The following is a 13,497-nucleotide window of genomic DNA, read 5'->3' on the forward strand; positions in this document are numbered from 1 at the left end:
TGTTTTTAAATCTTTCAAATCCCCAACCGAATCCTAGCTACTCCGGGAAATGGGATTAACACTGCCATTCTGCCACTCATAACCGTATACATTTATTGTGATTGCAAGTAGCGGAAAAAGTGAGCGAGTTTCGTGGTATGTTACAGCCAAAGTTATGTTGCGGCTTCAAGTTCCGTCTCTCATCCCCTGATAACGCCCTCAAAAGCAACAGAACAATGCCGGAGAAATAGTTGTTAATACCTTCATATAAAAGCCACACAAACAGTGAAATGGGGCTGGCTTGCATCACTTTTTACATCCTATTCCTCCAATATGTATTGCATGGTGTTTATGGCCACCATTTGGGAAACATTGTTGCCGATTTCAAAGACAGTGAGCCAATGAGAAACAATGCACACAGCAAATTCATTCCTAATAGGAACCCCATTAAATATGTTTATCCCTTGGAAAAGTGCTCACACACCTCTCAGGTTCCCGTACTATGGGAAACAAAGATAACCAGTATCCACAGTACTGCAGACTTACTATAATAAGAGATACTGCAATTTTGGTAAGCAAATATATGATCAAGAAACACATCAAAGTTATGACTCACCAATATTCTCCCCAAGCCAAGGAAGAGTCCATCACAAGTATTTTCAATATATACAATGTTTTCATATTGTCCACTCTAAAGACAATTTAGAAGCATATTTTTAGAGAGGTACTTTTAAAAGACACGTGTTTAACTATCCAACAACTGTAAAATAGGCATGCATAAAACACAAACAAAGAAACACAGGTCTGCATTAATTCGAACAGAAGAATCATTTCACAGAAAAGTGGACAAAACCGGATTTCATCAGTTCCAATGGCTCCCTCTTAGCTGTCTGTCTTTGGGTTTTAACAGCTTTAAGTTGGAAAGGGACAAACTGAAATGAACCTCAAAGGTTATAAACACTTTAACACACTCAGGGAGTCTTTGGGTTAGTTTGTTTTCTGGTATCAGCAAATTAGCATTCCTCCAGTAAGCAGCACTGCCGGGTGGTCCTGGGGAACACAGAGGGCCTCATCACGACCTCGGCGGTAACCATGCCGCTATTGGTGGCATGGCTGCCGATGAAATCGCCTCTGGGTCTGGGTTCCCAGAATGAGGAATTACCGGGCCATTCCAAGCTCGGAGGGCCCAGTAATTCCTCCCTCCACGGAACCGGACCCAGACCATCCCCATTCTCATTTCAGCCCCCATAAGGCTGAATGGGAATGGGAGAGGGAGCAAACAACGGGCCGATTATGAGTGGCCCATTGTTTTCTCCCTCTTCCCCTCGCGGGACCCGCTAAGCACGCCTGGTTTTACCTGGTTTTACCAGGCGTGCTTACCGTGTCCCGCGAGGGAACCTCGTAATGTGGCGGAACAGGTTTAACGGGTCTGCATCCTTTTGCGGCACCCGTTAACGCATTCCGCCAGGGTTGTAATGAGGCCCAGAGTGTTTTGGTAATTAGTCTAAAAACTTCAACTTGCTCCAGTACATGTTCAAATGATCTTCTGACCAATCCTGGAATTGGATAGATGGTAAGTTATTGGGAAAACCAGGAAACATGGTTGTGGCCATTCTTCTCTGCAAAACATTGCTACGCAACCTAGTGGATTCATAGCTCCCTTGGCAATGTCTAAGAGCCTTCCCACCCCCACCCTTACCCCAGAGTAGGGCTACTTAAAGACCACGGAAATGTGGAATGCACCCGGAAGCATGTTTCACGATCTTGGTAGTCCTTAACTGCCTTAATTGTGGCCTTTTCCAGTTCCATGGCTTAGATATTTTGATGTGCAAGCACCCCCAGCACAGACTGCATTTACAAGATGTTTGTGAAGATAGGTAGAATTGCTCTTTAGATTCTACTTGATTCCTGAAGGATGTACTCTACTTTAAAAAGTTCTTGCTTCCTTTACTTTTCAATATGCATCTTAAAGTGTGGTAAAACTTAGAGGCACAATCAGGGAGCCAATGTATTTAAAATCTATGTGTTTTTAATGTATCAATATGCAGAGTGTTTGTGTGTCTTTGTGCGTGTGTGTGTGCATGTGACTCTATGTGTATGCATGTGTGTTTTAGGGAAATAAAATGCCAGCTAAAGACCTATTTCAGTCTCACTTCTCATGTTGTAAATACATGCCACTGTGGCAAAGCAGGAACCGTTACTCTCGTCTGTTCCACCCACACACAACATCTGTTTCTGATCCTGATTTTTTAAAGTAACATAATATAATATCAAAGATGTCACACTTACCTGGGCAATTTTCTGCAGTTCCAGAAAGAAATGTAATTCTTTCTAAAAAAAAGAAAACATAGTGGATACAGATTAAGACATGAAAAATGTATTTCTGATATGCTTGTGGTACTGTAATCAGGTGGAGAATTAATCAGGTGGCGAATACAGATATGAAACGCATATTGTCAATACACAAATACTTTATCAAACATACCACATTATCAAGATTTAAAAATGGAGTTGATTTTTCTGTGTGGCAATATTACTCTGTGGTGGCTTTTATGGGAACAGATTGGAAATGCATTATTTACCAATTGTTCTGTTCAGCTGCAGTATTAGAAGACCACACATGGCTCCAGTGCTCACGTGACAAGTCAAAACCAGACTGTTTCTCTGACTTTCTAGTTTTCACAGAAATTTCAGGACAGGGGAGGGAATCTCAGACAACCAATGTTTATTATTATATACAATATGTGATATTTGAACATATCTGGCCTTTAAGTGAAGTGTTAGAAAGATAAATGTGTTTCATTGTGTTTGGTCATAGTCCAACAGGATCCTGGTAGCCTATTTCTTGGGTACCACAGTTACATATTCAGTAAGCATTAATAATGCACTGAAAAATTAGCCCTGTGACCTGGCACAGTATTTTTTAACTACCTGAACAGCATGGTGCCTCCAAGCCAAACGGCATGCAGATCTACGTGACCACTGCGTGCCCCGTAAACCAGGGGTAAAAAAAACGGAATCCAAAAACACAGGTGTGCAGTGATTAGATTGATCACACTGTCTCACATCCCCCTATCTGCAACCACTATGACAAAAGAAAAGAGCACAGGAACATCAGTCAACTGGCTCAACAGTATTTTCGAAGGGGTCACCATGTGGTTTGCTAAAATGTTCAAGATAGCAGTCCCAGTCCTGGGTCTGTTACTCATCATCTTTTGTGCAGAGTTACAAATTTGCTAGGGAAAAATGGGGAGGGGGTAATGTAAGATGCCCCTGAAGTTTGATGGGCCAGGGAAATGACACACCATGTATGACACACACAAACGGAAATGCCTGTGTATGGTCCCCTGGAATGCTTACCATGCCACCCCTGGATATAGATTAGCTATGAGGCCCTTTGGGTAGACTTTTCAGAGATGGGGAATCTTATATGATAATGGGTTGTTCTCCGGAGGAATATGAAGCAAAAGGGGAGAGACTGAGTAGGGTAACTAGGATATGGATACCGAAGGAAAAGAGCAGTACACTGCTGGCAATAGATGTGTCGATCGCTAGATCGATCATAGGGGGAATTTTGTAAAGGTCCAGGCTCAACACTGCAAAGGGGGACACACGTATACGTTGTGCAAGTAGTATGGTGCTGTCAAAAGTGATGTGGGTGATTACAATGGAAGTGGGGACATCATTGAATGTGGCGCCACAAGTGTAGGGTGACACAGAAACGGAACAGCCAGAGAAATTCCATGGATGTATGCCCTGAAAGGTGGGTGATTAGTTATAGTAATGAGGTAGATTATAGAGTGCAGGCACATGGTTGGGGTGCAGGGTCCTTAAGGGTTAAAGGGCCTTTTGCAATATGTGGGCAGTAGGGGAGCCATTTTATTGTAGGCCCACATTAGGGAAGCATGTTTACACACAGCTCATTATGATAAAGGGATGCAAGCTGTGCTGAAAGCAGTCTTTTTTGACTATTCAGCAGAACATATATGCAGAAATGTTGCAAGACTGAAGTTTCCTAGTAGAACACAGTACCAGTGCAGTCACTTTAAGAGATGCTCTCAAGGCCAATGAACTAGGCAGCGGGGTGCACGAGAAGAATTGGCAGAGAACTAGAAATTAAATGCAGTTAAAGAAACCCTAGGTACGGTGTGGAATAGTTTTTCAGGGTTTATAGTGATAATTTCGAAAACAAAAATGTTGAAAGTCATTATTTCGAGAAAAAAATGTCGAAAAATTTTTGGGGGAATTTTTCTTTCAATACGTTTTTTTTTCGAAATGGGGGGGTTCTCCCCCGACCCCCCCCTTTTTTTTTTTTTGTTTTTTCCCTTTTTTTTTTTACTCCCGGACCCCAAAATAAATATATAATTAAAAAAAACATAATTCGACATGGGGACCAGAGCAATGGGTTAGCGATTATGGAGCGCGTGACACAGAACCAATCAGAATCGGGAGGTTTTGATGTCCCTAGTGTGCAACATTGTAAAGTGTCCTTGTCAGCAAGGGCTTAGCATTGGTCAGACTTTGTGTGAATGTCTCGCCACATGCCATATGAAGATGCCATGCCCAATCAGTAAGCAGCAAGGTATCCCATCAGCCTTGACAGAGCCACAGAGTGTTTTTATTTGCTGCACCTATGATTGAGCCTCTATTGAGTTTCATGGGTAGTACCCTCATGTACAAACCCTCAAGGGCTCATAGGTATTGGCATGCAAATCATTCCTACAGTTACAAATCACCCAGGTAACAGTACGTGGATGTAGTCCTAACTCAGCTTCAAAGTGAAATCTAGGGCAAGTCCCTCATGTTTGTCTCCATAAAGCCCAAAATCATCACCATCTCTGAAGGGAGACCTGATGTGAGGAATAGCCATCTGGCAAGGGTGACAACCTTAGCTTTTACATTTTTTATTAAAGAATAGAATGATGAGGATAATTCAGTCTGGAAAAGTGCCAATTTGCCAATCAGCTTCTCTTTTTCCTGTCAACTGCATGCCAAAAGCATAGTGTACTCATGCCTTGCCGGATCAGTAATTTGATCTGCCGCACCCACTCTACTTGTGGCACAGAGCACGTTCGAAGGTCACGAGGTGCCAACTTGACAGCCACAGAGACAGGCAAGTCCCTGCAGTGCAGAGGCAGCATTTCAGATATGCCCCATTGTACCCAAAATTATGATCATTATCAGTCGCCCATGCTGATGGCAGGGTAAACTCTAAATAAAAGCTATACCCACAATTAAGTATAGTGCATGGTGCTACTTATGATCACAATCACCACTTCCAATTGATATCGCACATGTGTCAGCTACTGTGAGCCAGCTCCACTATGGAAGGTGATGTGTATTGTGGTCAGCCGGGTGTAGCCTGCCAGTGCTGATAAACAATAGAACGACAATGCGTAAATGAGAAGTCTCAGGGTTCAGGACAGCTGATAATTTCAAACCCTGTTCATGGTACTTGTTGGAGCTCAGATGACAGAGGGGGTGCAAAGAAAGTGAAAGATATTGTGTTCCTCAAAGATGTTTTTCACTCTTCTTATTCAAAAGCCTTTTACAAGGGCATATTACTACATTCACAAAATGTACGCGTAGAATATAGCAAAGATCAAGACTTCCTAACGTTTTCATAAGCAAAAGTATATCTTAAAAGGCAGATCATTCAACAGATGAGAAAGCAAGAGACAAGGCATGTTTCAGGATGAAAAATGCATAAAAATGTCATGGCAATGCAATGCAAACTTTTTGGGCACTTGCATAATATAACAGGAGACAAGAGCACATATTTTGCTTCTGGAGTGCTTGCCTGTCCTATCCACTCATGTTTCCCGCACCCCTCAGGGTAAAACTAACTTGGAGCTAATTCTTTGTGTGATGCCTCCACCTCTATATATATATTTGGAAAGAGAAGGGGAAACCTCAGTCCTATAGTAGAAAGTGCTATATAGCAAAGTAAGCACTACACACAATACATCTGATTTGGGAGGGAACGTGCTTATTAAATGTATCCTCTCATTTCATTCAAAGGAATACACATATGTGCACTTCTGATACATACAGTTAGTTTACCATTTAGTAATCACACATCTTTTCTTGGGGTTTGCAATTTGCTTGTATACTCAGTGTCTCCTTTGTTCTTGAACAAGCAGCCATCCTTTCCTAATCATTTACAGTATTGGCTCAAATAAGATCCTAAGATGTGGGAAGATTTGTTGTTATTATTTTTTAGTCAAGTGATGAAAGTGAGAGATGTCCCCCCAAATCCTGGAGATCGTCTATTAGAGTACTGATTTTAAAAAAAGGCAATATGGCTCCAAGGTCGGAATGGCCTGGTATTTCCCCATTCAGAGAACCCAGACCCAGTACCCGGTATGGGGGTAACCATGTCGCAAAAAGCCGCATGGTTACCTCCATACCTGTAATGAGGCACTAAGTATTAGAAAGGGTAGAGACCTTAATTTACTTGGGTGTATGCATGAATCCTTCTTTAATAGATGCCCCAAGAGAGAAGATACTGAGGGCAAAGGTTAAGAATTTAGCCATACAAAGTTGTATTTTGCTCAGGCGATATGGTCGCTTCTCGTTGTTCCCAGGCCCTGAATTTTATAAATTAAAGATGATGTCAATTTTGACCTACGGTGCAGAAGCATCATTTACTCTCCCATACAAAATCAGGCCAATATTAGAAGGCATATTCTGGAGGAAATGCTTTTGTTAACCACGGGAGTCCCAATTCAGGTAATCAGGAATGAATTGGGGCTGCTGTCATTGTACTCCATTGTTGTTTGGAAATCTTAATCTTTATGTCGTAAATGTTTAGCGACAGAAATGCCATTAGCTCTTAAGATGTTGAAAGAATCATCAGCAAAAGGTGCTGAGTGGATCCTCAATGAATGGAAAATCGTTTGACAATCTATTCTAGCGAAACTGGATACCATAAAGGAAACCCCAGTTGCCAACACTATGATGATAAGAACAAAGCTATGAAGGAGAGATTGGATTCAAACTCGGGAAGAGATAGGAAAATGTAAGTTGAACTACCATTTTAACAATGATCTTAGAGCATACAATGTTTTACCTACGTACTTGAGTAACTTTCCCAGTAGTTACGACCACAACCAATGCCACCATTTCCACATGAATTTGCTTCCAACAAAGGACGTTTTGGCCTCTAGGGCACTTACTGTTGAAAAAGATTTTGTATGAGGAAGAAGCCTATTGAAGCTTTACAGCACCTTTTGATCTTTTGCACAGGCCTGACAGAGCTGAGAACTCATCATTTGAGGAGGTTCTTTGTCGAGACATGTAGTTTAACTCCAGATGAATGGTGGGTTATTTTGTTAGTGGTGAAAGAACCTGTCTGGTTTTAGCAACAATAAGGTTTATAGAAGAGGTTTTTAAAGTAAATATGGTAACATTGAATGTATAGGCTTATAAAGTGGAATATTATGATATATGTTTTAAAGCCATGTGCCAATAAACCAGCACTGTAAACCATAACGAAGCGACAAGACGTCTAATTTTTTTGCTGTGTACACTTAATTCAATCCAGATCCGACGTTATCCTATATCCAGCGCCCTAGTGCACAGGGTTCTCACACACCCCCTTTTTCTATTCTATAAACAGTATTGAGCAAGGATGCCTGTTACTGACTGAAATCTGGTTGTAGTGGTGAGTGGATAGAGCAATCCTTAGCCGGATTCCAATCACATAAAAGCAAACCAATATTGTTGGAACCAAATTCTATCCCTCCTTCATCCTGTCATCCCTCTCTCACCCCTGATGCTTTGCACCTACCCACACTTCTTCTCTCATACATACGCGCATCAGAATAGAGTCTTGATCTATGCACAACAGTGCTTGATCAGAAGGGAGGTCAACATGCAACACTGAACTGCTGCATACAACTATTAAATTGCAAAACAAATACATTTTAAAAATACGTTACTGCTTCCAATATATGACAGTCTCTAATTGTCTCACTTCTATACTGCCTTTTATGCTCTAAGCCTATTGCCTTTTTCCATCAGTACCTTATCAGTGGAGATTAGCTCTGCATTACTTTACCATTTGATTTATTCACTTTGTACAGTTATGCTGCACTGTGTTCATGCTCAATTTTACAAAACACAATATCTAATGACTATGAGCATATCAGTACAGCATCTGGCTCTCCCACTCCCTTACACAGTAAAGGAAGGCTCCAAACTGTAGTTAAATCACGATTATCATCCCGGATACACAATGTTGACATCATGGTAGGTAGTCAGGGTGTTTATGTCCTGCTGTCTGCAGAATTCTGGGTGCTGAGCTCATCAACTGAACACTTGAATGCAGGATCTGGCAACTGGGGGACAGAAGACTAGGCCCCATCAAAAGTGGTTGAGAAGCACAAGGAAGGCTGGTCACCATATTTTGCCAAGTATTAAAGATTGCCGGGTGTTTTATTGTTATCCCCTTAATATTAATAGGTGGTGTGGCTCAGAACAACATATTCGTTGTTCACAGGCACATTATTTACAAACACACGAAGGAATACACACACACAAATATTTGCTTTAACAAAATTAACATGCACATGACATATCTGTTTTGCAATCATCTTTAAAGGTTTACTCAATGTTGACATCTACAGTCTTTAATTTGCAACATTCTCTCTTCCTCCTTACATATGTTTGTCTATGTGCCTTTTTTAGGGCTCAACGATACCACATGAAACTGTTCCATGAATATGGAACAACTTCTCTTACCTGGTCACTGAATAATTGCACAATGGTCACTCCACGGTGGGCGGCATAGGTTTCCTAAAAAAATGGAAACACATGGATTGCAGTCAATGTTTTTGCCTGGTGTAAACATTGCAGTGCCACATACATTGTCATTCTGCTTCTATGTTCATAATCACATGGATATAGTCCAGTCGTGCGGGAGCCCTTACTTTACTCTATAATTCTTGGATAATTTACGAATAAATTCATCACACTGAGCGTACTCTTCCTCCTCATACACGTTTAATAAGCACTGCATCCGTCTTCATTTAAAAAACAGACATGACTCCGTTTTCACCTTCCTGTCCTGCTTTCACTACTTCTATTGCTGTTGTCCTTGTCCTATACATAAAATCATCTCTGCCAATAAAACTTCCTATGTTGTCTACCAAGGCAGTACATCTAAGGAGACTGGAGTCCTACTACTTGGAAGGAAAGGTGTGAGGGACAAGTACCATGACGCGGAAAGTACTTACACGTATCCTAACCATCACTAGCAAGATCTTTTACCTTGTTAACAGTTGTTTCATTGTGAAGACAAACCAAAGTAGTGCAGTCTAATTATGATTTCTCAAATGAACAAAGGACAACATGCCAAAATTAGTCAAAAACAACTTCTGTACAGTGGTCGAAGAGGGCAGGAGCAGTGCTCCTCTACTTAAACAAAAAAAAAAAGGTTTTGCTGTTCGTAGACCTTTACTTTAAAAATAAACCGTTCCGGAATGGTTTCGTTTTAAAATAAAAGTTTAGGAAGAAGTTGAATCTTGCACTTCACTGCACTGAACATTCCCTTAGACAGCAGGTGTGTTTGTTGGGGCGTTTGATTTGTGTTGTCTTCAAACCCCAGTCTGGAACAGGTTGCAGTGGCTCACTCCTACAACTTAAACTCAAGGCTCTGATGGTAGGCCTCCATTTAGAAGGGGTGAGGGTGGCAGGGCCTCTGCGATGCTATGTGCCAAACTGAGCATGGTCAGCTCGTATCAATGTTCAATCTGGGTCTGATGCATCAGCCTACCAAGGACTGAATTCAGGTACTTCGACACTGAAATGCCCCCCCCAACCCCAGTCAACTAGAGCCCTTGTGACTGGTTAGGGCACTGCAATGCTTTTAAAATGTAATATCTTTGACTGGAAAACATGGAGTCTACTTGAAATGCATTCTGAGTGCAGCAGTGGACATTTTCCTCAAACCTCAGTGAAGGTTGCAATTAATGTGAGCTCTGAATACTGTCTGCATTCTTTGAATCACTAGAAAGTTATGTTGTTCCAGTTGTCTGCAGTGTTTCAGGGATTGTTTTGAATAATGCTGATTTATCGCTGCAAATCCTTTCTATCCACAAGTAGTTGCTTAACGCCGGCCAGAGCACTTGCACTTTCAAAAATGGATTACTGCAACACACTCTTCCTTGGCTCCTCGGAACATAACCTAAACAAACTCCAGGTGCTTCAGAATAACTCTTTGAGAGCAGCACTTAGTCTCCCGAGTTCATGCCACATTTCCACTCACAGACACAACGCCAATTGGCTACCCATCTGGGACAGAATCACTCTATGCACCCTGGCCATCACGTACAAATGCCTCACAAACTCAGCCCCGAAATAACTGGCAGACAAAATCTGCCTACACCAACCCACACACAATACCAGATCATCTCACGCCCTCAACCTAGTGGTTCCAAGATACAATTTAAAAACAGCAGGAGGAGCCAGCTTCCCAGTCCAAGCTGCCAAACATTGGAACTCTAACCCCATCACCCTCAGACAGGAACCCTCCTTCCTCACTTTTAAAGCCGGTATAAAAAACTGGCTGAGCAACAAGCCTCCTCAGTAAGATGTATTCACTAGGCTCCTAGGCTAGCCGCTCACCGCCTCTGCTTCGATTCATCGCCTGTTCAGGCACTATTGCACTTCTTCTTTTGTACCTCATATCCTGACCCATTTGTAACCAGGGTCTTCCTTGTTGTTTTAATATGTATGCCTGTCTATGTCTGTAACCTTAAGGTTGTCAAGCGCCCAGTTACTTCAGGGTTCGGCGCGCGATACAAGTAATAGAAAATACAAATGAAGTGCCTGATAACGTTGCAGGAGCGGAAAGCAAACTATGTTGTCTTTCTCACTCCCATGAGAAAGAGGTCTCTTGGAGTTTTCCATCTGGCATTTCGGCCGCATGCCAATGAATGCTTGCAACATATGAACTTTCTGGAAAAGTATTATCCTGTATTTGTGGAAGGTTTAAATTGGAGATCACCAGATTAGGCTGACAGAGAGAAGCTTCTGTGCTGGGGAAAGGGTTAACGTATCTTTTCCTTCCGGTATCTTTTGAAGATTCTCTCTCCCACCTGGTCTAGAAGCTGTCCAGTGAGGATTTCGATGAGATGATGTGCCTTATGGCTGTGCCAACGGTGAAGTATTCTATCTAATCTACTTTTCTTGTTGTTGTATTATGTATGTTTTAATAAACGGGCATAAAGTGCCATTTGATCTAGCTGAGTTTATGTGTGTGAATTCTTGCCTTTCAAGCGTACAATGTTTTCTAATAAGTGTATTCGGGAGAAGAAGAATTACTATATCTGTGCATTTTATGGAAATCAAAAGTCACGATCCTCTCTTCTCCAAGATATCCTTTTTGCTGTTACTCTGCCTACCACCACTGGAACTAAGCTCAAAGTGCTACTTTCTCCGGTTTGTTGCATCTTCACTGTCTTTCCTCTGAAGTGGGTTTTTGTGCAGTAATCGATTTTCGTTCTACTTGTAGATGGTGTTTTATTAAAGCATATATATTTTTATAGAACCTTGATTGAATATGATAGTGTGTTGTTTGGGTCACTGTTTACCTGCACACCACTTTTAGGAGTATAGCCTGCACTGGGCCTGTGTTACAACAAGGCAGAGGAGGTATATCTCTGAACAGTACCTGTTTTACCTTTATGATTGCATTGTATTTTGGTTATCAGAAGTGTGAGGGATGAGCAAGACATTGGGGGTCATTACGACCCTGGCGCTAAGGGATTACCGGTACCGGTAAGGGTACCGGTAATCCCTTAACGCCCAATTCCCATAACGGCTGCTGGAACCAGCCGTTATTGCAGGGACCCGCAAAGGTACCCTGGCGATAATTACGGTACTGCAATTTGTGATACCGTAATTACCGCCTTTCCCCATTCCCATTATGCCCTATGGGGCAAAAATGGGAATGGGGAAGGGCCATGGTGAAATGGGGAAGTACCACCCGCCAACCTTGGAATGGGGTGGTATTTCTCCATTTCACCATGGCAGACTCGTTACAATACAGCAGCAACCTTGGTGCTAATAGGGCCATGGTTTAGCCAAGTGTTGTAATGAGGGCCATTGTATCCCTTCTCATCCTTGTACTCCTGTGAGGCAGAATCCAATTTCCAGTGGTTATCTGCTAACATGTTGGTTACTGTCTTGATGTAAACAGGGGAAGACTGGCCTTTAGGGAACTCTGGAGATTTCCCGGTAGGCATCTGCACCCTGGGCCTCTTTTGTGTGTTAACCTATTTCATTTCCAAATGCTCCCATGGGAAAAGGGTTGGGCTTGCTGACAATGTGTAATATGGGGCCAATGTTACAATTATTTCCAGGGCCTCTGTTGTTTCCCAGTCCACCCTTGGATGTAAAGCAGCATTAAAGATCACAGATATGTTCTTCTCTCCCAAAGAGTATTGCAAACAGCCAGATCCTTTGAATGCCTCTGACTGATGGTCCTAATGGGTTGACATGGAATTTGTGTCCTGTCTATCGAGCAAGACTAAAACTAATACTCTTGTCCTGGAGAGGGTCAGAGAACTTGCAGAACCTGAAACACTGCTGTCAGTCTTCACTAATTAGATGTATGGCAGGTATCCAGATCACACACAACATAGTGCATCCTTAGCCATCCCATTACTTCCCTGCATCCTGTCTTGTAGGCATTAGTGTGCAAATTACTCATGTTCAGCATTGCTAGACAGACACCTATGTTCTGATGGCATCGACCATGAGGAAAGATGGGTTGATGTTTTTGGAAGTTCTTTACAAGTGCTTTTAAGACGCAGCAACATATACACTATAGCTCGAGAACATATTTAGAAAGAGACATCCTGGGTGCTTAGCCAATGGATCTCTGATGCACCAGGATCAAGAGCACACATGAAAGGAGCGCAGAGAATCTACTCGTTTCCTTGGCGCTACTCTCACAAATGCTCAGCTCACCTTATTCACTGTATTCTCGAAGGCGACCTGAGCATTTCAGGACACGCAGGACAGCAGCCCAAATATGCACTGCCTGGCCCCCTTGCATACATTAGTGTCAGAAGTGGGCATCTTCTCACTGGTGCAAAACAAATATTTGAGAATCGGGGCCAGAATGTCTGTGGATTGAAGTGGTCCTACCTATAGAAGAATTAATATAATGCAAACATACCCAAACCATTAGGTGTGACATTGCTTAGACTTACTTTGTGGCATGGAATCAGCTTACACTGAGGACTACGACAAGGACGAAGACACTTTCAACAGATAAAGCAATTTATCAAACCTCTAACTCTCCTGAGAGTTTATAGTATTGGGTATTAAAACATTATATATTGAAAACTGGGAACACGTTATTATGTCAATGCACATTCCTATTAGACGCCCTGATTACTGAAATATCGTTTTCATACTTGGCCCATAGAACTAATGGAATTGCCTATCTATGCCTGGCCGATAAGTTTCACTCATTTCAAACTCTAGCATTCATTTCAGTAACTA

At 42.0% G+C, this 13,497-nt stretch overlaps 1 protein-coding gene across 9 annotated transcripts in view; it reads right to left on the reverse strand.

Annotated features, from left to right (window-relative positions):
- LOC138580695 (uncharacterized) overlaps nucleotides 1-13,497 on the reverse strand; it is a 583,872-nt gene that overhangs the window by 541,770 nt on the left and 28,605 nt on the right. For all 9 annotated transcript variants that reach the window (XM_069651438.1, XM_069651437.1, XM_069651436.1 and 6 more), the window contains exons 5-7: nucleotides 8,725-8,778; nucleotides 2,269-2,310; nucleotides 596-670 (exon numbers count right to left, since the gene is read on the reverse strand). In XM_069651438.1, the coding sequence (XP_069507539.1) occupies nucleotides 596-670; nucleotides 2,269-2,310; nucleotides 8,725-8,778 (171 nt within the window). The remainder of the gene's footprint in view (nucleotides 1-595; nucleotides 671-2,268; nucleotides 2,311-8,724; nucleotides 8,779-13,497) is intronic.

Source organism: Ambystoma mexicanum, chromosome 3p (genome assembly GCF_040938575.1).
Source record: "Ambystoma mexicanum isolate Mex_15411 chromosome 3p, UKY_AmexF1_1, whole genome shotgun sequence".
NCBI classification, from domain to species: domain Eukaryota; kingdom Metazoa; phylum Chordata; class Amphibia; order Caudata; family Ambystomatidae; genus Ambystoma; species Ambystoma mexicanum.